The 26,145-nt window shown below is 40.8% G+C and overlaps 1 protein-coding gene across 7 annotated transcripts in view; it reads left to right on the top strand.

Annotated features, from left to right (window-relative positions):
* The window catches only part of Arid4b (AT-rich interaction domain 4B), a 147,042-nt gene that overhangs the window by 87,545 nt on the left and 33,352 nt on the right, over nt 1-26,145 (top strand). For 4 of the 7 annotated variants that reach the window (XM_045149562.1, XM_045149561.1, XM_045149560.1 and 1 more), the window contains exons 12-17: nt 28-100; nt 3,406-3,500; nt 4,205-4,302; nt 6,154-6,394; nt 6,781-6,956; nt 18,563-18,817. In XM_045149562.1, coding sequence (XP_045005497.1) covers nt 28-100; nt 3,406-3,500; nt 4,205-4,302; nt 6,154-6,394; nt 6,781-6,956; nt 18,563-18,817 — 938 coding nt within the window. The remainder of the gene's footprint in view (nt 1-27; nt 101-3,405; nt 3,501-4,204; nt 4,303-6,153; nt 6,395-6,780; nt 6,957-18,562; nt 18,818-26,145) is intronic. The other 3 variants (XM_045149565.1, XM_045149564.1, XM_045149563.1) reach the window with 1 other exon arrangement.

The raw sequence follows: 26,145 nt of genomic DNA, 5'->3' as shown, positions 1-26,145 counted from the left end.
ATATCTTTTCTTCTTGATTACAATTAGGAAGAAATAGAACCATTTCCAGAAGAAAGGGAGAATTTTCTTCAGCAGTTGTATAAATTTATGGAAGATAGAGGTGAGTACTTGTACTTTATTCATCCTTAGTCAGTACTAATATATACCTATATTAATGAGATAATACTTTAAAACTAAGTTTTAGGGGCTAGGAAGATGGCTCAGTGGTTCAAGGTATGTGTTTGCCAAGCCTGATGACCTGCAGTTCAATTCCCAAGGTACCTATGTAGGCTTGAAGCAAAATGTGGCTAGTGTGTGTTTGCAGTAGCAAGAATCCTTGGTGTGCCCAAACACATGCATGTGTGCAAATTAAAAAAATTTTTTTTCAAAACATTAAGATTCATTCAAGCAAGGTGGCATAATGCCTTTCATCCCAGCACAGGAGAGGCAGAGATAGGTGGATTGCTATGAGTTTGAGGCCAGCCGGAGACTACATAGTAAATTCCAGGGCAGCCTGGGCTAGAGTGAGACCCTACCTCAAAAGATTCAGAGCTGGTTGTGGTGGCTTGCATAACTATAATCTCAGCACTTGGGAGGCTGAGGCAGACAGATCAAGGCCAGCCTGGTCTATATGAGTTTAGGACAGCCTGGGCTACCAAGTGAGATCATGTCACCCTTTAAGTTTGGTTACTGACACTTAAGGTCTTGCTTTTTTAAACTTATTTATTTATTTATTTAATAGAGAAAGAGTGGGGGGAGAGAGAATAGGCACGCCAGGGCCTCCAGCCACTGCAAAAGAACTTCAGACATGTGTACTGTAACTTGTGTATCTGGCTAATGTGGGTCCTTGGGAATTGAACCTGGTCCTTTGGCTTTGCAGGCAAACGCCTTAACCATTAAGCCATCTCTCTAGCCCATGATCTTTTTAACTGCCATTTGTGGAATATCGCCTACACTCCTGTCATGGAGTAAGTGCAGTAAAATATTTGGAAATTCCCATAGATATTACTTGTATCCTGTTCTGCCAGTCCCCCTACCACATGTGTGTGACACATTAAATAATTATCACTTAGGAAACAATACCAGAATGACAGTCACAATACTGTTTTATTAGCACTTATACATAGGTCTTTACTAAATGTCTCTCCAAAGTCAGCTTCATATGTTCAGGTTGTGCGAATGACAGAGCCAGAAAGATCACGACCTTTTGTGGGCACTATGATCCAGCCACATAGAGAAGAGAATTAAACCCAGCAGCTATCAGAAACAGACATGTGAACTGGGCATTGGGCTGCATGTCTGTAATATCAGTATTAGGAAGGCAGGGCAGGAGGATTATGAATTTCACTAGTCTGCAGTAGAGAGTGAGTCTGTTTCAACCTCCCCTTTTGAAAAGATACTGACTGCAAGCTGGGCCCATCTTTACTGAATCTGCTTAGTGTTAAAAAAGAAATGTCAGGACTGAGCTGGGTCTGGTGGGTAAGACATGTGACCTAGCTACTCAGGGGTATATCAAGGTGAAGGCAACTGGGGCAGCTTTCTGAGACCCTGTCTCGGTGTAAAAATAGAAGAGGGCTAGGGGCATAATTCAGTGGTGGAGGACTTGTCTAGCATGTCAAGACCTGGGTTTACTCTCCACAAGTTCAAGGAAAAAAAAATAAAAACAAAGAAGCATAAGGACAAGGGAAGAAAAATGAATGCTGGCCTTTTAAACTTAGAGAGATCACCTGGTCCCATCATTCCTGCTCAGCAGCTTGTCAGAGCTGACTTTGTGTATGTTAGGAGAATGTGTGGGGAGAGTTACTGGAAGGGAAGCACAGAGAACATGGTTCATCTTGACAGTGCACAACGCTCTGGGGGCCAGTCTGTAATGCAGGTGCTGTGTAGGACCTGGTTGTAGGTTTCACCTTCCGCACCCATAGGTGGTAATGGTGATTTCAGAATGGATATCTTATAAAATATTTTTGATTTCCTTTGTGAATGGAGACTTCCCATAAGAGGTTTGCTCTTTATTATAGTATCTGTAAGATCCATGAAAATGTGTAAAAAAATGAGTGCAGTCTAATTGGAGAAGAATGATAAATTATGTTAGTCCATTATATATTTTGGAAAGGCATGGAGTATAGCCTGTTCTGCCCTGCTGTTTCCTCTGCCCCATGGTAGTTACACATCGTGTACTTGCCTTGCATTTTCCTGCACCAGAATGAAAGCTAGAGCTGTACTACAGTTGTTTAGAGAGGTAGTGAGTGAGTCAGAAACAAAGTGTCACAGGAAGGAACTCACTGTGAAACATTTGCACATTAGATATCTTTTTACTTTCTTTAAGTCAACTAAACTTTGCTTTTCTAATTTTTTAATTAAAATTTTTTTTATTTATTTGAGAGAGAGTGGGGGGGGGGGGGAGGAAGGCAGATTGAATGAGAATGAGTGCCAGAGCCTCTAGCTACCTCAAACAAACTCTAGCACCCCTATGTGCCCCTGGCTTACATGGGTCCTGGAGAATCAAACCTGGGTCCTTTGGCTTTGCAGGCAAGTGCCTTAACCACTAAGCATCTCTGTAGCCCTGTTTTTCTCATTTTTAATAAAATTGCAGAAAGAGAGAAAATCTGGGTGTACCAGTACCTCTTGCTGCTGCAAATGAATTCCAAATATATGTACCGCTTATGCATCTGGCCTTACATGGGTGCTGGGGGATTGAACCTGGGCCATCAAGCTTAGCAAGCAAATGCCTTAACTACTGAACCATCTCTTCAGCCTCATGTTTTCAGCTTTTTAAATATTTATTTGCAAGGGGGAGGGAGAGAATGGGCACACATGTTCCACCTTGCGTATTTGGCATCTGGTTTTATGGTGGTACTGGGGAATGAAACCTGGGTCTTTGGCTTTGCTGGTAAGTGCCTTAACTGCTAAGCCATCTCTCAAGCCCATGTTGTTGTTATTTTTTTTAAATCTTAAAAATATTTTATTTGTTTATTTACTTGAGAGAGGGAAAGAGGCAGAGTGAGAGAGACAATGGTTACGCCAGGGCTTCAGTCACTGCAAACAAACTCCAGATGCATGTGCCACCTTGTGCATCTGGCTTAATGTGGTTACTGGGGAATTGAACTGAGGTCATTGGCTTTGCAGGCAAGTGCCTTAATTGCTAAGCCATCTCTCCATCCCTTAAGTTTTCCAATTTTTAAGAGCTTTGCTTTGTTGACATTTTATTCTATTTTAGTTGCTATTCATTCTGTAATTAATCAGAGGGAAGGTTGTAGATGAAATGGATAAGTCTTCAAATTAATAAAATGTGAAAATGAAGATATAAATTGAGATAGGAAAGGATTTTTTGTCATTTACATGGCAGTTTTGTTATTTTGTGAATCCTTTGAGATTTTAGATAAAAAGGTAACATGATGCTAATATATTTTGTGTTTTCTTTAATAGGTACACCTATTAACAAACGACCTGTACTTGGGTATAGAAATTTGAATCTTTTCAAGTTATTCAGACTTGTACACAAACTTGGGGGATTTGATAATGTAAGTGAGAATATAAGAAAAAGAATAATGAAAATATAATTTAGAATCATAGAATTTAAATTTGAATTAAAGATTTTTTTTTAACATGAGGTGTTGATTTCATGTTGAGTTTGTCAACTTTCATGAAGGTCCTCTGAGTCAAGACATATATATAGTGGTCACAATAGTTCTCCACTCCTTCCCCTTTCCATTAAGCTATATTCTCCTCAAGAGTAGAGCTGTCTTAGTGTTCCTTATAGCCCTAATCTCTTGGACAGTTCCAGTTCATATTGGTTGACCCCTACTGAGTGGAAATGAAACTGCTATGTTGTATCTACCTGAGAACTTGCTGAAGAATGAAGTGCTGTACTTAGTTTAGTAGAGTTGCTTTATTTATTTGCTTATAAGTGTTTGGGGAGAACAAGTTCTTGAACACTTTTACTGTTTTTGTTAGAAGTTGATTTAGAAACCCATATACTGTCATATTTCCTGTAACTGGACTAAAAGTCAAGTGGCCCAGTGTTTCATGCCTTGTAGCTTTCTGAGATTTGCTAGATACTAAAATTTGTTATTTATATACTAAATTTAAAGCTTACCACATATCTTTGATTCCTTTGAGCCTAGAATCATTAAACATATGTATATCATTTTATCAGCTTTGTCTATCAAAATGTGTCTACTGATCCACCCTCTAATTCCACCCTTTAATTTTGTTTTGTCATTAGATTGAAAGTGGAGCTGTTTGGAAGCAAGTCTATCAAGATCTTGGGATCCCTGTCTTAAATTCAGCTGCAGGATATAATGTGAAATGTGCTTATAAAAAGTAAGTCAGGGACTGCAATAATGGTTCAGTAGTTAAAGGTGCTTGCTTGCAAAGCCTCTCATTAGGGTTCATTTCCCTAGCACTCACATAAAGCCTGATCTAAATAGTGGTATAAGAATTTGGTGTTTCATTTGCAACAGAGACCCTTGTCACTCGTGTGTGTGTGTGTGTGTGTCTGTGTGTGTCTGTGTTTGGTTTATCAAGGTAGGGTCTCTCGCTCTAGTCCAGGCTGACCTGGAATTCACTGTGTACTTAGTTTCAGGGTGGCCTTGAACTCAGGATAATCCTCTTACCTCTGCCTCCCAAGTGCTTGGATTAAATGTGTATGTCAGAACACCCAGCTTAAATAGAAAAGAGAGAAGGCCTTTGAACTAAGACCATTTGTGCTCTCCTGCATAGAAGTTCAAAGCTCATGGTGTATGGTCTGAGACATGCAGATGAAGTCTGAGTTCTGCTGTCTGTTACTTGTTTGTGCTCTTTGACCATTCACAGTGGTCTTCAGCCTTGTTCTGCAGTGGGCTTTTCTAGAAGCTAGTGGCCTCTTGGAGTGCTGTGTAGTTTAAGGGTTACTATAGTGCCCAGTGCCTTGCATGTGAGAAAGACAACAAACAGATGCTATGACTAATAATTATAATAGCTAAGATTTCTAGCAGCTTCTGTTATTTGTTGTTTTATATTTAGATGTGTGCTTGTTGTTTCACTCTTCATGATCTCTTTTTCTTTTTCTTTTTCTTTTTCTTTTTCTTGGTCTTAAATGTGTTATTTATTTACTTAGGAGATGGGAAGAGGCAGTTAGAGCATGTGCATTCCAGGGCCTCTAGGAACTGCAAACAAACTGCAGACACATGGTATCACCTTGTACCTGGCTTACGTGAGCACTAGAGAATCAAACCTGGGTCTTTTGGCTATGCAGACACTCACTCACTCTTCTCTAGCCCTTGGCCTCTTTTTCAATCGATTTTTTTTTTCCTGATGTTTTATTAGGCTTTAAAAGATTGGGAGGAAGCTGTGTATGTTGTTGCACATATGTAATTCCAAAATTTGGAAGTTTGAGGGAGTAGAATATTGATTTAGGGCTATATAATGAGACCTTGTTTTAAAGAAAGGACATGGGGCCTGGGAAACTAACTAGAATATAATGAATTGTGTGTGTGGCAACACAAATGAAAATATAAGGCAGATGTGGTGGTACATATCTATAATCTGGAGGCTAGTGTGGCTTATGTAGTAAGACCTTATCTTAAAAAATGGTGGTGATGGGCTGGAGAGATGTTCCAGCAGTTAAGGCATTTGCCTTCAAAGCCTAATGACCTGGGTTTGATTCCCCAGCACCCACATAAAGCCAGGTGCACAAAGTGGCACATGAATCTCGAGTTGGTTTGCAGTGGCAAGAGGCTCTGGTATGCCTATTCTCTCTCTGTCTCTCTCATATCTTCTCTCTGTCTCTCACTCTGTCAACTTTCTTCTCTATATCTTTCACTCTGCATGCAAATGAGTAAGTTTAAAAAATATGTTTTAAAAAATGGTGGTGGGGGCTGGGAGGTGGCACTTTTCTTACAGCCCAGACTCAGTTCCTCCTCTTCACGCATCTGTGATCCCAGCATGGTTAAGGCATTGGGTGGTGGAGTCAGGATTATTTGAAGCTCTGTGGTGTTCCTTTCTATTCTGGCAGTTAACTTGTAGCAGCAAGAAGTACCATCTCAGAGAATACGGAGCATGGGCACTTCATAAAGTTCTAAAAGTTCATAAAGTTTAGAAATGGGGGTGGAGCAACCCTACCAAAGCCTACACTCTGTACTAATACAGTGCATTTTTTTTTAACCATTTCTAAATTTGTCTTCATGTTTCCAGATATTTATATGGTTTTGAGGAGTATTGTAGGTCAGCACACATTGAATTTCAGATGGCATTGCCAGAGAAAGTTCTTAACAAGCCATGTAAAGATTGTGAGAATGTAAAAGAAATAAAAGTTAAGGAAGAAAGTGAAACAGAGATCAAAGAAAGCAGCACTGACGAGGACAAAGACGGGGTACTGAATGAACAGAAGCCAGAGGACGGAATGGAAGGAAAGGAGACTGTCAAACCTTCTTTGGTAAATCTAACACTCATTGTCCTGTGTTGCTTTGGGCTGTATCTTGTGTGCAGTTCCCAGAGCCTGTGAACTTACTGTGTGGCATGGTAGGTCGTTGCTTGCATGTTGTTTAGTCAGCACTGCATTGCTTGTGTTGAGGTGCTGAGGCTTGACTCTTCCCATAGCTGCATCTTAAACCCTCATGCCCTCCTTTCCAATGGTTGTATTGCAACAACTGTCCAAAGAACTTTTGTAAAATGCTTTTAAGATGTGTGGGAACCTCTTGAATTAAAACCCAATACTCCATCCATATTATGGTCCATTAATTCTGTTGGCTTACAGTTAGGATTTATGGATGAGGTTGAAACATTTTATGGTTGGTTTGAATTGTTATGATGTCTTTCTAGGGAGGTAAAAAAAGTATATTAGAGTCCACACCTGCCCTATTTGATCGAGAACAAGAAGCATGCACAACAAAACTAGAAGAAAAGGAAAACCTGGAAGATAAAGATGACCACACAGCTAGGGTGGAGGACTGCCTGGGCATCAAGGTAGAAGCTGAGGAAGAAAAAGCGAAATCTGGGTAAGATGTTTGTTCTGGTTACGGTGCATCTTGGTAGATGAACTCCTACAAATTTTTCTTTCTATGTTTGAATGTAAATTTTACTGATAAAATATAGTGCGTTGCTATTTGAATTGTTAAAAAATGGTACTGCCTCCTTCAGAGACCCTACAAATGGAAAGTTTTGGGAAAAAGTAATATTTTTGATCTTCCTGCTCTTACTGTGGAAAAATAAATTTTTCTAGGGAAAAGTATTTTTGCTATACCAAATGCTGGTGAATGAGCAGGCAATATGAATTTTGGGAAGATGGCCCCTAGTGTTGTGTAGGTGGTATGTTGGCTGAACCTTTTGGGGGAGAGAGTGAGTGTATGAGTATGTACAGAGAGAGAAAGAGAGTGCACACACGTGTGTATGTGTGTAGCAGAAATAAGACTGGAGAAATGCTAACAACAGGTTGTAAAATCCCAGACTGGCTCAGCTGTGCTATGTGTGATAAGTAGCATGTACTTGACTGATTCTGTTGGGACTGGTGAGTCACAGTGGGATTTTTGCATGCCCCTGGGACCTAGGTTATGTAGGCATAATCTTGGCTCTCAGTTTTATTTCTTAGAAGTAATATATATGCATTGTCAGTGGTTTATTTTAAGTAAGTGCAACCAATTTTTTAATTATTGTAGTATTTAAATAAAAGCATTGAAATAGAGAGGGACGAAAAACAACTGAGCCTGGATGAATATACTAAGAGAGGATTATATTTCTGTGCATGTAAGTACATCCTTGAAGTATACCTGATGCTGTTGTAGACTGACGTAATTACTGAGAAACTAAGTAAAAATTTGGCTTTTCACCTGACATCTGTTGATGATTTAGATTTCTGAATTTTGTTGGTTTTAGATGCTGTTATATTTCTATGAATTCAGGTATACATTTGACATACTCTGGAGATTACACCTTTTGACTAAAAATCTTAGTTCTTCAAATGTTTCTGGAACATCTATTGTGTACAAGACACTTTGTTAAGTCTTTTTTTCTTTTGTTTTTAGACTAGTACTTATACAATAAATTATATTTTTGGTATTAGTCTTTTAATGTTTATGTTAATATGACTTTTATTTTATTTTTTTAAGATTTATTTTTATTTGAGACAGAGAGAGAGAGAGAGAGGGAGAGAGAGAGAGAGAGAATGGGTGTGCCATGGTCTCTAACCACTGCAAGTGAACTCCAGACTCATGCATTATCATGTGCATCTGGCTTACTTGGGACCTGGAGAATTGAACCTGGGTCTTTAGGCTAGGCAGGCATGAGCCTTAACTGCTAAGCCATCTCTCCTGCCCTGATATGACTTTGTAATTTTTAATTTAATTTTTTTCAAAGTAGGGTTTCTCTCTCTAGCCCAGGCTGACCTGAAATTCACTCTATACTTTCAGACTGGCCTCAAACTCATAGCAACCCTCATACCTCTGCCTCCCAAGTGCTGGGATTAAAGTTGTGTGTCACCACGCCCCGTTTAATATGATTTATTTGTTTTATTTATTTGAGGTAGGGGGAGAGATAGAGAAAGGGAATGGGTGGAAGAAAGAATGGGTGTGCCAGTACCTCTAGCCACTGCAAACAAACTCCAGATACATGCGTCACCATGTGCAACTGGGCACTGGGGAATCAAACCTAGGTCCTTAGGCTTTTTAGGCAAGTGCCTTAACCACTAAGCCATCTCTCTAGCCCTTAGTATGACTTTTTTATGTACCAGGAGTATTTATGGTAGTCACGGGCTACATAATAATGTTAAGGCTAATATTTGCCTCCTATAGATTATACTAGCTGAGGCATCTGGAAAGCTGTCCTACCTAGCTCTGTGTAAATATACTCTAAGGATATTTGTACAGTGACAAAATTCCTTACTGATACTTTTCCGAGAGTGTGTCCCTTTTGTTAAGTGATGTGTATAACTAGATTCATGTCATAAACTAAAACTTTTCTATTGTGACTGTTAAAATTTAATTTTATTCAAATGAATAAACAAATGACTATACTTTAGAAGTATATCCATACATTGCTTAACCCCAGGATATATAAGGAGAAATGCATTGTTAGGTGATTTCATTGTTGTTGTTGTTTTAAAAAATGTTTTATTTATTTATTTATTTATTTATTTATTTATTTATTTATTTTGGGGGGTGAAATACGGTTGTGGTAGGGCCTCCAGCCACTGCAAACAAACTCCAGATGCATGTACCCCCTTGTGCTTCTGGCTAACATGGGTCCTGGGGAATCAAACCTGGGTCCTTTGGCCTTGCAGGCAAATGCCTTAACTGCTAAGCCATCCCTCCAGCCCTGATTTCATTGTTATATGGAACAGAAAAGAGTATATTAGCCAGGCATGCTGGTGCATGCCTTTAATCCCAGCACTCAGGAGGCTGTGAGTTCCAAGTCATTCTGGGTTAGAGTGAGCTCCTATCTGAAAACAAAACAAACAAAAAAAACAACACAAAGCAAACAAACAAACATAAAAGGGTGTATTGGGACTGGAGACATGGTTTAACTGTTAAGGTACTTGCCTGCAAAGCCTAAGGACCCAGGTTCAATTCCCCAGTACAGCCACATGCACTGATGTTGCATGTGTCTAGTGTTTGTGTTGACTAGAAGTCCTGGTGTACCCATTCTCCGCTCCCCCCCATAAATAAATAAAAGAGTCTGCTTACACAAACCAAAATCCTCTTGATGTCACTAGGCAGAACAGTCTTGTGAGAACACTGATGCTGTAGTGTGAACCATGTCAGCATACTTTGTTGTGTCTTCAGTGTGCTCTGCTGGCTATTTCCTCACTGTTCTCTTAGTGCAGCTTTAATATTACAGACAGACACGAGGTCTGCCACTGTGACAGGCAGTGTGAGGACTAAGATGGCTGCCAAGGGACTAAGGACGGGTGTTTTACAGTAGTGTGGGCACACTAGGCTCTCATATCTCTGGCAAGACAGAGCCAGGGCATTTCAAGGTGTTATCACATGACTCAATAATATACAATCTAGCATTGATGAATTATTTCTGAAAATTTCTATTTAATATTCTTGGACAGATTCAGGCAGAGACTACAGAAATTGAGCTTTTAGTTTTATTGTTGAAGTAGCGAAGCAAATATATACGTTCAGGGAGACTTCTGAAGTGAGTTCTTAGATTTGTTGTCTACATGCACATGGAATATTAAAATTTTTTTTTTAAAAAAGCATAGGGCTGGAGAGATTGCTTAGTGGTTAAGCACTTGCCTGTGTAACCTAAGGACCTAGAGGCTCAATTCTTCCCGACCCATGTTAGCCAGATGCACAAGGTGACACACGGAGCTGGAGTTCGTTTGCAGTGGCTGGAGGCCCTGGCGTGCTCATTCTCTCTCTGCCTCTTTCTGTCTCTGTCTGTCACACTCATATAAATAAATACTGATTTATTTATTTTATTATTTTTTTTGAGGTAGGGTCTCACTCTAGCCCAGACTGACCTGGAATTCACTCTGTAGTCTCAGGGTGGCCTCAAACTCACTGTGACCCTCCTACCTCTGCCTCCTAAGTGCTGGGATTAAAGGCATGAACCACCATGCCCAGCTTCACATAAATAAAAATTTTTTAAAAGCATGGACTTTTTAAAAAATTTTTTTATTTATTTATTTGAGAGCAACAGACACAGAGAGAAAGACAGATAGAGGGAGAGAGAGGGAATGGGCGCTCCAGGGCTTCCAGCCTCTGCAAACGAACTCCAGACGTGTGCGCCCCCTTGTGCATCTGGCTAACGTGGGACCTGGGGAACTGAGCCTCGAACTGGGTTCCTTAGGCTTCACAGGCAAGCGCTTAACTGCTAAGCCATCTCTCCAGCCCGGCGTGGACATTTTTTTCTAGTTAAACTGTACCTAATTGTCTACCGCCAAGGATTTTAAATACTTTACTTATTTTTTTTTAAATTTATTTATTTGATACAGAGAGACAGAGGAAGAGACAGAAAGAGAGAATGGGCATGCCATGGTCTCCAGTCACTACAGACAAACTGCAGACACATGTGCCCCCTTGTGCATCTGGCTTACCTGGGTTCTGGGGAATTGAGCCAATGTCCTTAGGCTTCACAGGCAAATGCTTTAACTGCTAAGCCATTTCCCCAGCCCTCTTGGTTTTTTTTTTTTAATATTTTTATTTTATTTATTTATTTGAGAGAGAGACATAGGAAGAGGCAGAGAGAAAGAGAGAACCACCACGGATTTTACATGTCTGCTTTAGTGCTTGATTTTTAGTAGTACTTGTGAAACTGTCACTTTTTTTCTGTATTACAAGAAGTAGAATATCAAACTGAAAATTTGACAGTTTCTTGTTAATTCAGGAGACAAATTATTTCAACATAGTTAGTTTTGTAAATTTTTCTTTAAAAGATAACTAGCAAGCTGGAGAGATGACTCAACAGTTAAAGACACTTGCTTGCAAAGCCTGATGACCCCGGTTTGCTTTGTCAGCACCCATGGGAAGCCAGATGCACAAAGTGGTTCATGCGTCTGGAGTTTGCAGTTAAAGGCCCTGGTGTGTGCCATTTTCTCTTTCTCTTTTCTTTTGCAAATAAACAAATAGAAAATAAAAGGTGACTAGCTTAAGAGTGTGTCTGTGCACACATGCACTTGGCATGTGTGAAAAAATCTCGTGTTGGTTTATTTGCTATCTTCATAGAATGTCTGGACATTTGGAGTTCCGGTAGATTGAGCACATTGCCTCTGACTTGGCCAGTAACTCCTTCAGAAGAGGAGCAGCATAGGTTGGGGCTGATTGCCAATGTTTTTATGTTGCTTGCATCTGTTTTAAAAGTTTATTTGCACATGTGCATGCGTGCGTGATTGCATCAGGGTACACATATGGATGCTGGGGAATAGAACCCAGCTGTCAGGCTTTTCATGAGAACACCTTTATAATTTTTTTTTCTTTAAGAGACACTGAAAGGAATTTATTTCCCAAGGCTTCAGCTACTGCATTCAAACTCTAGATACTTGTGCCACCTGTTGGGCATGTGCAACCTTGTGCTTGCCTCACCTTTGTGTGTCTGGCTTATGTGGGATCTGGATAGTACAACATGGGTCCTTGGGCTTGTCAGGCAAGTGCCTTAACTGCTAAGCCATGTCTCCAGCCTGGCGCACCTTAAATTTTTTTTTCTTATTTATTATTTATTTATTAAAGAGAAAGGGGGAAAGAGAGAGGGAGGGAGGAAGAATGGGTCTACCAGGGCCTCTAGCCACTGCAAACAATCTCCAGATGCATGTGCCACCTGTACATCTGGTTTGTGATGGTTCTGAGAAGTCAAACCTAGGTCTTTAGGTTTTGCAGGCAAGCACCTTAACCATTAAGACATTTCTCCAGGTCTTCATGGGAACACCTTTAACTGTTTTGTCATCTCCCCAGCCCGTGCTTACTTTATACCTCAGCATATTGTTTAAGTAAATGATACTAGTTTATGTCTAAGATTGACACATTTAGTGTTTAATTTAGCAAATTTTAATATTTGCTTATTTCGTTAGAGCATTTGGTGTTTATTCTGAATTAAATATATTTGCCCTAAACTAGTTATAGCATTGTTATTATATCTGATATTAATGCCATTGAATCAACTGTATTCAGTTTATTATTTGAAGGAAGATAATCTTAGTCGGTTCACTTCCTTTGGGGGGGTTTGGTTTCTTGAAGTGGGGTCTCACTCTGGACCAGGGTGACCTGGAACTTAACTCTGTAGTTCCAGGCTGGTCTTGAACTCACAGCAATCCTCCTACCTCTGCCTCCCAAGTGCTAGGATTAAAGGAATGTATGTGCCACCACGCCTGGTGGTTTCACTTTTTGAAAGAATGTTTATTTAAAATTTTCAGTATGTGTGTATGATGTGTGTTCATGTGTGTGTGAATGCAAGTGGCGTTTGTTTGGATGTCAGAGGACAGCTTTGGGCCATGGTTCTTGCATTCTTACTCATGAGGCAGGGTCTCTTGTTGTTTGTTGCTGTCTTCACTTGGCCCGCTCATCTGCAAGCTTCCGTTGTGCTCTCCTGTCTGTGCTCTGCCTCCTGCCTCAGTGCCAGCATACTGAGACACACAAGTCTACCATGGGGCTTGAGAAATGGCTTAGCAGTTAGCTGCTTGCCTGTGAAGCCTATGGACCCCAGTTTGAGGCTCGATTCCCCAGGACCCGTGTCAGCCAGATGCACTAGGGGGCGCACGTGTCTGGAGTTCGTTTGCAGTGGCTGGAGGCCCTGGCGGTGCCCATTCTCTCTCTCTCTGTCTGCCTCTTTCTCTGTTGGTCTCAAATCAATCAGTAAATAAATTAATTTAAAAAAAAAAGTCCACCAAGTCTTCCAAGCTTCTATGGGGGGCGCTTGCTGTTTATCCACTGGACATCTCCTAGCTCAGTGTTTCTGCTCTTCAGATTTTAGATGCTTTACTCTGTATTTTTTCATACAGTAATTCTTAGGTACACAATATAAATCTCTTCTTTTACTGTGGTTTGAGAATCACCTATTCTTGCTGTGCACAGATGTCATCTTAGACTCAGTGTTACTCTTTCTAAGAAATCCCTTAGCTGCTTACTCTCCCCTCCCCCACCACAGGCACTGTTTTGGTTTTGTTTTTTTGTTTCACTCTAGCCAAGGCTCACCTGGAATTCCCTATGTAGTTCTGGATGGCCTCAAATTTATTGATCCTAAAGGTGTGCACCATCACACCTGTTGTTATTTACAATACCATTTCTGAGGATTTCTTAGATATCTTGACTTCCTAAAACCTTCATCATTTAGAATTCATGTATACTCAATTGTATATTTTCTATTTCAGGCTAAAGCTGGTTTTATTTTAAAAAGCTTATTGACTTATTGTTTGTTTTGAGGTTTTGAGATAGGGTGTGCCAGACTGGTCTTTCTGTTTCTGCCTCTTAAGTTCGGGGATTCAGGCTTGATCCACCATTCTTTTTTTTTTTTTTTTTTTTAAAGAAAAGTCTCTTTTTTTTTTTTTCAAGTTTTTAAATTAACTGGTGAGATGTGATTCTGACTTGGAAACTTAACCCAAAGGCAGGCTCTCTCGTGTCATTGCTGATCCACCGTTTTTAATTTGTGACTTAGTATTTAAAGTAGGAGTAATTCTTGAGAACGTTTGTATGATACTGTATACTTGTACTTCCGCACGTCCACTTTGTTTCCTCCTAGCCACCACCATACTGCTGTTTCACTGTAGCTTTTGTTACTGGTATTATTACTTAATGAGTGATAGATAAAGATGTGTTACCACCAGAAGGTTTCACATTAAGAATGTAAAACTGGGACCGGAGCGATGGTTCAGCAGTTAAAGGCGCTTGCTTGTAAAGCCTGACTTCCTGGGTTCGCTTCACTGGCACCCACTTAAAGCCAGATGCATGAAGTGTGGCTCATGTATCTGGAGTTCATTTGTAGTAACAGGAGGTCCTTTTGTCCCCCTCGCCCCTCCCCCAAACACACACACACTTTTTTCCTCAAATATTGAAAAAAAAAATTTTTTTTGAGGTAGGGTCTTGGAATTCACTATGTAGTTTCAGGGTGCCTTGAACTCACATTGATCCCCCTGCCTCTGCTTCCCAAGTTCTGGGAATTAAAGGCATGTGGCTACCATGCCTAGCAAGACTTTTTGTAAAAAATAAATGTAAAACAAGCTTGGTGTGGTAGCAGACACCTTTAATCTCAGCACTTGGGAGGCAGAGGTAGGAGGATCACCGTGAGTTCAAGGCTACCCTGAGACTATATAGAGAATTTCAGGTCAGCCTGGACTAGAGTCCCCCTACCTCAGGGAACAAAAAAAGTATAGAACTATCAGCTGGAGGAAAGCTTTTATAGTAATACCATATCTGTGTTGGACATGGTGGTGTAAGTTTATAATACTAGCACTTAGATGGTAGAGATAGGTGCATCAGGAGCTCAAGGCTAGCTTGGGCTTTATGAGACTATTTTTAAAAAGGGCTGGAGAAATGGTTTAGCAGTGAAGGAACTTGCCTGCGAAGCCTAAGACCGAGGTTCAACTTCCTAGAATCCACATAAGCCAGATGTACATCATGGTATATGCATCTGGAGTTTATCTGCAGTGGCTGAAGGCCCTACACCCATTTTTTCTCTCTCTGTCTCTCTCCCCCCCCCACTAACAATAAATAAACAATAAACAAATAAAAAGCAAGAGATAGAAGGAATTGGGCATGATGGTGTATGAATCTAATCTCAGCACTTGAGATACAGAGGTAAGGGATCACTGTGAGTTCAAAGACAGCCTGGGCTATAGAGTGTGATTTTTCCTCAGGCAAAAATAAAACAAATAAAGGGCAGAAGTGGGGCTGGAGATATCTTAATGTTTAAGCACTTGCCTGTGAAGCCTAAGGACCCCAATTTGAGACTTGATTCCCCTAGGACCCCCATGTACGCCATGCATGTCAAGTTCGTTTGCCATGGCTGGAGGCTCTGGTATGCCCATTCTCTCTCTCTACCTCTGTCTCTCATTCTCTCCCTCGCTCCCCCCCCCTTTCTTTTATCTGTTGCTCTCAAATAAATAAAAATAAACAAAATGAATTAAAAGGGGGGGCAGAAGAAATGGCTCAGGGGCTGTTTGCTACACTAGCATGAGTTTCTGAGACCTCCTGACTTCAATTTCCAGTGTGTCCATAAAAAGATGAACAAGGCTGTATGGGCTTGTGACCGGCCCTATCAGGAGTGGAGACTGAAGAAACCCTGGGGCTAGCTGGTCAGTCAGTATGACTGAACAGGGCATCTCCAGGTTGAGAAACAATTTGAACCAGTAATGGAGGTCTCCCTATGTGTATGGACGAGGTGTATGCAACTGCACACACTTGTGCATACATCACACACAACTTGCGCACACACACACACACACACACACACACACACAAAACAAAAATATTATAGTCCTTACTTTTTGGGACTCTATGATGATAGTTGAATTTGGCCTTTTCTTTTTTTTTTTTTCTTTTTTTGAATTTGGCCTTTTCAAGCCTGGTATTCTACCAGTGAGCCACATCCTCAGCTTAGGTCCATTGACTTATACCCTAATTTACCTGTCTTTCAGTTCTGATATTGATTCATTTTCAATTGTAGTGTGATGGACACTTTTTGAGAGAGAACTGTTGTCCCAGGTCACTCACTGTAGAGCAGATTATAACTACCTGAACATAGTGTTGAATTTTGTTTTGCAAGGTAGGGTCTCACTCTAGTCCAGGGTGACCTGGAATTCACTATGTCAGGGTTGCTTTGAAATCACTACAATCCTAATATCTCTGTTTCCCGAGTACTGGGATTAAAGGTGTGCACTACCACTCCCAGCTAGTGTTGAATTTTATATTAAAGCTTATCTTGTATAAATCTAGTGATTGAAGAGTTACAATTGAAGATGTCTCCACTTGTTTAATATATACCTATGGATACTGTAAGAGGAATATGAAGCAGGCGTGGTGGTGAACCCCAGTGCCAAGGTAGGAGGATCATGAGTTCAAGACCAATCTGGTCTGTATAATGAGACTGTCTCAATTTTCCAATTTAAATACAAGGAATATGAAGCCGGAGGTAGTCACATACACCAACCCCAGCACTTGGGAGGCAGAGGTAAGAGGATCACTGAGTTGGAGGCCAGCCTGGGACAGTTGAGTTGAATTCCAGGTCAGCCTGGGCTAGATTGACACCCTATCTCAAACAAAGGGGGTGGGGGCCTGGAGAGATGGCTTAGCATTCAAGGCACTTGTCAGCAAAGCCAAAGGACCTAGATTCAGTTTCCCAGGACGCACATAAAGCCAGATGCACAAGGTGGCTTATGCATCTGGAATTTGTTTATAGCGTCTAGAAGCCTTGGCACACCTATTCTCTATCTCTATCTGGCTTTTTCTATGTTGCTCTCTCTTTCTCAAATAAATAATAAAGTTTTTTTTATTAGATTATTTTATTTATTGAGGGAAGTACAGGATCAAGGTAAGGAGAATGAACACATCTCTGTGGTCTGAGAGCCCACATGGTGGACCTGGAAGAACCATGAAAAGAGAGTTAGAGAGGAAGGAAAAGAAAGTCCAAAGAGCCCCTGTCATGTGGAGGACAGGAGGGGATAAAGAGCCCATGTGAGAAGTAGGGGCCAGGGGACTTTCCCCTTGTCTAGCCCAGCTGGCAAGAGATGAGGGGAAACTCACCAGCTCCTGGAGGTTCAGGAGTGGTCAGGCAGTCCAGAGAGCTGAAGTTATTTTTATTTTTATTTATTTTATTTTATTTTTTTAAAATTTATTTGAGAGTGACAGACACAGAGAGAAAGACAGATTGAGGGAGAGAGAGAATGGGCGCGCCAGGGTTTCCAGCCACTGCAAACGATCTCCAGACGCGTGCGCCCCCTTGTGCATCTGGCTAATGTGGGACCTGGGGAACCGAGCCTCGAACCGGGGTCCTTAGGCTTCACAGGCAAGCGCTTAACCGCTAAGCCATCTCTCCAGCCCTGAAGTTATTTTTAAAAGGAACGTGAGTGCTCAGTCTAGGAGATAAATGGTATTGAGATGGTGATGCTACCTTTGCAGTGCTGCTTCTAGACTAGTGTGGGTTTTCATTTGCTCTATTGGGAATTGGCTTTTCATATGTCATTTCTTAGAAATTTCCAAGAGAATCTATAGCAGGAACTTTCAATTAATAGAGCAGAAAGTGTAATATTTAGAAAGACAGATAAACAGATCTGATCTGTATTCATGTTACAATTATAGAATATTCCTTTGGAAGTTTAAATAATAGGGTGGCATTTAAATATTTGTGGGAGCACATTTGTAATATCATTATTATTATAAAAAATATTTTTGTTTACTTAGGAGGGAGAGAATGGGTCTCTTGCCACTGTAAATGAACTCCAGGCACATGAGCCACTTCATGCATCTGGTTTTATATGGGTATTAGGGAAATGCACCCTATGCTAGCAAGCAAGCATGCACTTTTATCCACTGAGTCATCTCCCCATCCCTCTTGTAGTATTATTAAGACACTATTGATCTGATTGTACTTGTTTTTGCTTTAAATACCCTTAGGCTGGATATATTTGTTGAAAATAATATTGCCTCCTAAAACAGCAATGAAATATAGTGATTCTTTTTGTCAGATGAGCTGGAAAACAGTTCCATAGTATAAGACACTATAAAATTGTTACCATTACCAGCTTCCTGCTATTCATTACAACATCTGTTCTGATTGTTGGAACCCCTCTCCTTCCCCCTTCCTCCCCTTCCCTCCCTCCTTCTCCTCCTTCCCTCCCTCCTTCTCTGCAGCAGGGTCCTGCTCTGTAGCTCAAACTGGCTTCAGGACTCAAGTCAGTCCTCCTCCCTCTGCCCCCAGGTGCTGGCATTTCAGGACTGGACACTTTCTTCCAGTGCATTCATTTTTACCTGCTGTTCCTCTAGACATGTCTTTCTATGACTTGTTATCTCACCGTTTTAGTTCTTAATGTTAATGGAGACTCAGAGCATTTTATACACACGGAACCTGCTGTTCCCGGAGCAATCACAGCCACGCTTTTTATCGGTAGTTGTGGTTTGGAACTGAAAGGCTTATGAAGTATCTCTTATTAACTCTGCAATTTCTTAAACCTTTCAAGAGATGAAACGAATAAAGAGGATGATGAAGATGATGAAGACATAGAAGAGGAGGAGGAGGAGGAAGAGGACGATGAGGAAGATGAGGAGGACACCAATGAGGCAGAGGAGTTTGACTGCTACCCAGCAGGCATGAAAGTCCAAGTGCGGTACGGACGAGGGAAAAGTCAGAAAGTGTATGACGCTAGCATAAAAGACTCTGATGTCGAAGGAGGAGAGGTCCTTTACTTGGTGCATTACTGCGGATGGAACGTGAGGTAACTTGAGTTTCAGCTAGCGATTATTACCTAAAACACTTCTGAAATACTTTTCTATTTTAAAACTTCCATAATAAAATACAGACTTGTTAGTATTGTAATTGAGGTCACAGTAACAGTAAAAGCTTGAAGCTTTTATCAGGTAAATACCTCTACTGACATCCTACTTCATGTCTTCAGCACTTAGAAGATATCCTTCATGTCTGGAAAACTGAGGTCTCCACACACAGCTTGACATGTGCAGATTCATAGACTGTACACTGGGATAAGAGGAGATGATAGAAAAGTCACAAACAGGCACCAGGGATCTGAGCTTCTTGATGTCACAAGCCCCATTCCTAGGCTGCCTGCTCTCTCCATGTAGACGCATCGCCGCCACAGCTGCTCGTATGCGCTTCCTAAGGCATTACCTTTTCTTCCGTAGGCAGTGGTTTTAAACTTGGGAGAAATTCTTTTCAGTTTTACTAAAATTGGCAAGCCAGTTTTAAGATCTGGGCACTTGGTTTTCTTTTAACAATTACTTCCTTTGTCTTGTAGTGCTTGATTATAAGCAGTAAATGTAGCCTGTAGAGGGTTAGAGCCTTGAAAACATAGCTATATATGTTTAGTGGTGGTTTCATGAAGGGCCTTGTATTTCCAAGATCCTCTTGGGGACAGAGGTGAGATTTTGTGACTGAGCCCACATGAACCACATGAAAGTTCCTCTGTTTAGTCCTGAGTACCATACACGTGTATGTACACACAGTATCCTGTGGTTTGGAGAGTTTAACGAAGACAGTATTTTAAGTTGTTTCTTGGATTATACCTTCTGTTACACAGTTGTAACAGTAGGAAGTTCTGGAAACATGGCCTATTCTTAATTGCTATTCTGATTTCGAGAGAGGTATATTTTTTGATCTATTCTGATGCCAGTTAGAAAACAGTTTAAATCTTGAAGAAGTGTTCAGGGACTTTAACCACCAAGAGAAACATGAAGAGGATCTGTTGGCAGTGCTGAGGTGAGGAGAGCTGCCTGGAAAGACTCTCCAGAAGCTCCTCCCTGCTGGGAAGTCGTGTCTTTCCAGGGCTGGAGTTTTACTGTCTCCGCTGCATGGGAATCTCTGTATATGAAGGAATGGCTCTTCATGACTGCATTCACCAGAAGATGCATATCATCTCAAAAGAAGCTTGTATGGGGAAGTTTTTTCCCAGTTTTTAAAGATTTTTAAAAGTTATTTTCATCTATTAAGTCATTTTATTAATTATAAATGCTCAGAAAGTTCCACTCCTGCATAGAGTTTAACTGTAAGTGTAGAATTCCTTGATTTAAAATTAGGAATAAAGCCAGGCATGGTGGCACACACATTCAATCCCAAGGATTCCTGAGAATTCAAGGCTACTCTGAGACCACGTAGTGAATTCTGAGTCAGCCTGAGCAACCTTGAGGCCCTACCTTGAAAAGTAATAATAAATAAACAAATAAAAATTAGGAATAAATTTGAACCAACAAAATTGAGTAATAATGAAGCAGTGCCCATGAGGGAACAGCAGAGCACTGTGCACTGCCTTCCCTCTACCAAACCCTGCAACGTGCACACAATTTTCTCTTCACTTTTAGACAGCGTTTGCAGTTTCATGACCAATACATAGGGTTTAGGTATTCCCCAACGTTTGTGATAACCAGAGCTTGATTAGTTTCTGAAAATAAAAATCGTAAAGTCCCACAACTCTCTGTTTTCTGAAGAAAATAATGACTTACAGGAAAGAGTAAGTCTCTCTGCATGTGGATTTCAGAGCTTTGAGATTGACAGGAGAGGTAAGGAGAGGTTTGACTGCAGGCATCAGGTTAACAGTGCCAGGAGAAAAGTCAAACAAGTCGTGCTTGTGTTGCGGAGGCTGTCTGTTGTGGACAACACCCCACATGTGCTGAGAACTTGACCAGAAGAAGCGCCTGGATGAAGACTGGGGTGACCTCTACACACTCCAGCATCATAGAACAAGGCTGCATGTGAGCACAGTGAACAGCTTGTCTCCTTAGTATTGCCATGACAGTATCCCTATTTCTCTCGGCAGTGTTTACAAAGAGTTTGTGTTATAAATCAGTATAAGCTGTGATTTTTGCTGCTCCTTCATGTCAAACTAATCCAGTAAGAACTACAACAAATCTTCCTCAGCTCTTCAGCTGTTTTCCTTATGGCTTTGTCATTGCTGTAACAGAAATGAAATTTACGTGGAGTGTTACATGGAGTTTTGTCTTCAGTAGCAGGCATTCATGACAAGAACTTTTTAGGTCTTTTGTATGCAGCTGTTTGCATGTATTTTTATTTGAAACTCTTCTTGCAAGTTTCTTTTTCTTTTCTTTCTTTCTTTCTTTCTTTCTTTTTTTTTTTTTAAAGGAAATCAGATTAGCTTAGTCCCAAAACTTTGTTGGTCTTTGTACTCTGCCTTCCTTCTGAATGCTACATAGATTTTTAGTTTATGCAACCATTAATATTTGAGACAGGTTTTGCCTACAACAGTGAAGAATAAAGACATGTATTTTGCATGTTGACATATTTGGAACTCTTGACCCCACACCACAGATGGTGCGCAGTGACCTTATTGCCCAACACTGCACGGTTAGCAGGCTGCCTGGCAGTGCAGTGCTTGGAGTATTCAGTCATTGTCGAGTGAATAATCTAACTCCTACGGGAAGCATTCATTCTGGGAAGATAAAAGTAAACTGAGTATGATGGTGCACACCTTTAATCCCAGCACTGAGAAGGCAAAGGTGGGAGGCTCACTGTGAGATTAAAGCCAGACTGAGACTTCATAGTGAATTTCAAGTCAGCCTGGGCTAGAGTGAGACCCTACCTTGAAAAACAAAGACAAGGGGGCTGTAGAGATGGCTTAGCAGTTAAGCACTTGCCTGTGAAGCCTAAGGACCCTGGTTTGAGGCTTGATTCCCCAGGACCCACATAGCCAGATGCACAAGGGGGCACATGTGTCTAGAGTTCGTTTGCAGTGGCTAGAAGCCTTGGCACACTCATTCTCATTCTTTCTCTCTCTTTGTCTCACTCTCAAATAAATAAAGAAACAAAAGTCTGTAAAAACAAAGACAAGGGCTGGAGAGATAGCTTAGTGGCTAAGGCACTTGGCTGCAAAGCCAAAGGATCTTGGTTTGATTCCCCAGGACCTACGTAAGCCAGATGCACAAGGTGGCGTATGTGTCTGGAGTTCATTTGCAATGGCTAGAGACCCTGGTACACCAATTCTCTTTCTCTGTCTCTATCTCTCAAATAAATAAAAATAAAATATATATTTAAAAAAGACAAAAATTAAAGGATAAAGTCTTTGAAAATAATAGCTGCTTGCTTAGCCTATCAGTCTGGCTTTGGTTCCCAAGCACCCATGTAATAGTGAATGCAGAGAATGGTGCCTGCATGTGGTGGTTGTGAGTAAAGAAATCATTTTTATACACTGGAGAGATGGCTTAGCAGTTAAGGCACTTGCCTGTAAAGCCCAAGGACCCAGATTCAACTCCCCAGAACTCACATAAGCCAGGCGCACAAGGTCACGTATGCACAGAAAGGGCCACACACGTCTGGAGTGTGGTTACAGTGGCTAGAGGCCCAGGAACACCCATTCTCTCTCCCTCTCTGTCTCCCCCCCCATTTAAAAAAATAATTTTTTCTTTTTTGGTTTTGTTTTTAAACAAACAAATGTAAAATTTATTTATTTATTTATTCAAAAGAGAGAGAATGGGTGTGACAGGGCCTCTACCACTGCAAGTGACCTCTGGCCCGTGCACTACTGTGTGCATTGGGCTTACGTGGGACCTGGAGAATCGAACCTGGGTCCTTAGGCTTCACAGGCAAGCACCTTAACCGCTAAGGCCTCTCTCCAGCCTGTTTTTCTTTTTTTAATATTTCTTTTTGAAGTATGTTTGTTTTATTTATTTTGTAAGCAGAGGGAGAAGAGACACAGAGGAAATGGGTGTGGCAGGGATTCCAGCCACTGCAAAAGAACTCCAGATGCACCTGCCACTTTGTGCATCTGGCTTTATATACTAGAGTCTTGAACTCAAGTAGCTAGAATTTACAGACAGGTGTCTTAACCACTAAACCATCTCTCCAACCCTAAAAAGTATTTTTATTTGAGAAAAAGAGAATGGGCACAACAGGGCTTCTAGCCACTGCAACGGGAGTTCAGACACATGAATCACTTTGTGCACTTGGCTTATGTGGGTACTGGGGAATCAAATCTGGATCCTTAAGCTTCGCAGGCTAGCCCCTTAACTGCTAAGTTATCTTTCCAGCCTCCCCTTTCTTTTTTAAATATTTTATTCATGTGAAGAGAAAGAGAAAGTCGGAGTGTGCATGTGCACCAGGTCCTCTAGCCACTGCAAATGAACTCCAGATGCTTGTGCCACCTTGTGTATCTGCCTTTATGTGGGTACTGGGGTATTGAACTTGTGTCATTTGATTTAACAGGCAAGTACCTTAACTGCTTAGCTATCTCTCCAGTCCAAGAAACCTTTTTTTTTTTGTGGGCGAGGGTGGAGATATGATGATGCTGTAGCACAGGCTGACCAGGAATTTACTATGTAGTCTTAGACTGTCCTCAAACTCTTAGCGATCCTCCTACCTCAGCCTTCCCAGTTCTGGGCTTAAAGGTGTGCACCAATATCCCCATCAGATTGGGAGAGAATGGGCACTACAGGACCTCTAGCCACTGCAAATGAACTCCAGGTGCATGTACTGCTTTGTGCATCTGGCTTTATATTGAGTCCTGGGAAATCTCTTGCTCCTCGTTAGCCTTTACACTTAGCCATCTCCAGTCCCAAGATACAATTTTTAAGAAGAAAGTGATAGCTTCTTAAATTTAAAACACTGCATAAAATACACTTCATTCACTTTTGCCAGGGATGGTGGTGCACACCTTTAATCCCAGCACTTGGGAGGCAAAAGTAGGAGGATCACTGTGAGGTTAAGACTACCCTGATACTACATTATGAATTCCTGGTCAGCTTGAACTAGAGTGAGGCCCAACATCAACAAACAAACAAACAACAACCACAAAAAAACCATTCATGGCGGCACATGCCTTTAATCCCAGCACTCGGGAGGCAGAGGTAGGAGGAATTGCCATGAGTTCGAGGCCACCCTGAGAATACAGAGTGACTTCCAGGTCAGCCTAGACTAGAGTGAAACCCTACCTTAAAAAACAAAAACAAAATGACCTTCTTTCACTTTTTTTTCTTTTTTCAGAGGGTAGATATTTATTTGTTTTTTTTCCAAGTTTTTTTTTTAATTTTTAAATTTTTATTAACATTTTCCATGATTATAAAAAAATATCCCATGGTAATTCCCTCCCTCCCCACCCCCACACTTTCCCCTTTGAAATTCCATTCTCCATCATATTACCTCTCCATTCTTCTTTCACTTTTATATCTTTGTTACATTTAAAAAAAAATTCCAGGCTTGTTCAGCAACATCTGACTGACTAAGGAATTATCTCTATTACCATACCTGTGATTTGGAGTGATTAGTGCCTTACTATGGCATATTGATACAGATTAAACTTTCTGTTTATTGGAGGAATACAAAAGAGATGCAAAGATTTCTAAATGTAAAACTCCCTTTTTCCCTTTTCTGTGTTTTTGAAATACTGTGTAGTCCTGGCTGACCTCAAACTTGCTCTGATCCTCTGCATCTTGAGTACTATACCAGTGGGCATCACCACACCTAGCTATCTGGGAAACTTTTAAATAGGTAACAATTCTGTTCTGTAGTAGAAATAACAAGAGATTATATGTAAATATTAGTAAAAATTTTAGTCAAAATTACTTTTTTTATTTTAAAAAATGATGACATCAAAATAAAAAAGAGACTGATTGAGGGGCCGGTGGATATGGCAGAGAGTGGAGTTTCAACCGGGAAAGTGGGGAGAGGAAGGGAATTACCATAGGATATTGTTTACAATAATGGAAGTTGTCAATTAAAAAAAAAAATTATTTGAGAGCGAATGGCCGTGCCAGGATATTGAACTGCTGCAATTGAATTCCAGATGCATGCGCCACTTTGTGCATCTGGCTTACATGGGTACTGGGGAATTGAACCTGGGGCCTTTGCCTTTGTAGGCAAGCGCCTTAACCACTAAGCTATTTCTCCAGTCCAAAATGTACTACTTTAAAAAATTAACCTCTTTCACCAGACATGGAGCACACCTTTAATCCCAGCACTCGAGAGGCAGAAGTAGGAGGATCGCTGTGAGTTCAAGGCCAGCCTGACACTATTGAGTGAGTTCCAGGTCAATTTGGGTAGAGTGAGACTCTATCTCTGGGAGAGGGAGGGACAACCAAAAATTAAAATCCTTTATTTCTGCAAGCATATTGTCCCCCGCCCCCTTTGGTGGAAGAGAAATTGGGAATTAGAAAAAGTTAATAAATCCTTCTGTGAAAGGGCAGCTGTGGGAGCAAGTGAGAATGAAATATGATGTACATATGTACATGGACTGGAACCCTTACTTTGTGTAGTAACAAAAACAACTCTTTTGGTCATTTTTTTGAGGTAGGGTCTCACTCAAGGCCAGGCTGACCTGTAATTCACTATGTAATCGCAAATTGTCCTGGAAATCACAGCAATCCTCCTACTCTGCCTCCCAAATCCTGGGATTAAAGGCATGCAGTACCAAACCTGGCTAGACTAAAACAGTTCTTAAACAAAAACTTCTATAAACAAGTGGATTAAAATTCCACCTTTTGGTAATATGTAGTTACTTTTCATATTTTATTTGTTTTGTTTTTGAGGTAGAGTTTTGGTCTAGCCCAAGCTGACCTGGAATTTGTTGTGTAGTCTCGGGCAGCCTTGAACTCATGGCATTCCTCTTACCTCTGCCTCCCAAGAGCTGGAATTTAAGGTGTGGACCACCATGTCCTGTTACTTTTCATATTTTCTTTTAATTTTTGTTACTCTTTATGTATTCATTTGAGAGCGACAGAGAGAGAAAGAGGCAGATATATATATATATATGTATATATATATATATATGTGTATATATATATATATGTATGTATGTATAAATAAATAAATAAAGAGAATGGGCGCGCCAGGCCCTCTAGCCACTGCAAAGGAACTCCAGATGTGTGTGCCCTCTTGTGCATCTGGCTAACGTGGGTCCTGGGGAATTGAGACTCCAACCGGGGTCCTTGGGCTTCACAGGCAAGCGTTAAACTGCTAAGCCATCTCTCCAGCTCTACTTATCATATTTTTAAAAGTGGTTTTATTTATTTATTTAGCAGGCAGGAGAGACTGAGAGAGATAGATGGGGAATGATGCATCAGGGCCTCCAAAGCAAACTCCAAATGC

This window comes from Jaculus jaculus, chromosome 5, assembly GCF_020740685.1.
Source record: "Jaculus jaculus isolate mJacJac1 chromosome 5, mJacJac1.mat.Y.cur, whole genome shotgun sequence".
Lineage (NCBI taxonomy): Eukaryota > Metazoa > Chordata > Mammalia > Rodentia > Dipodidae > Jaculus > Jaculus jaculus.
This window is presented reverse-complemented; position numbering and strand designations above follow the sequence as displayed.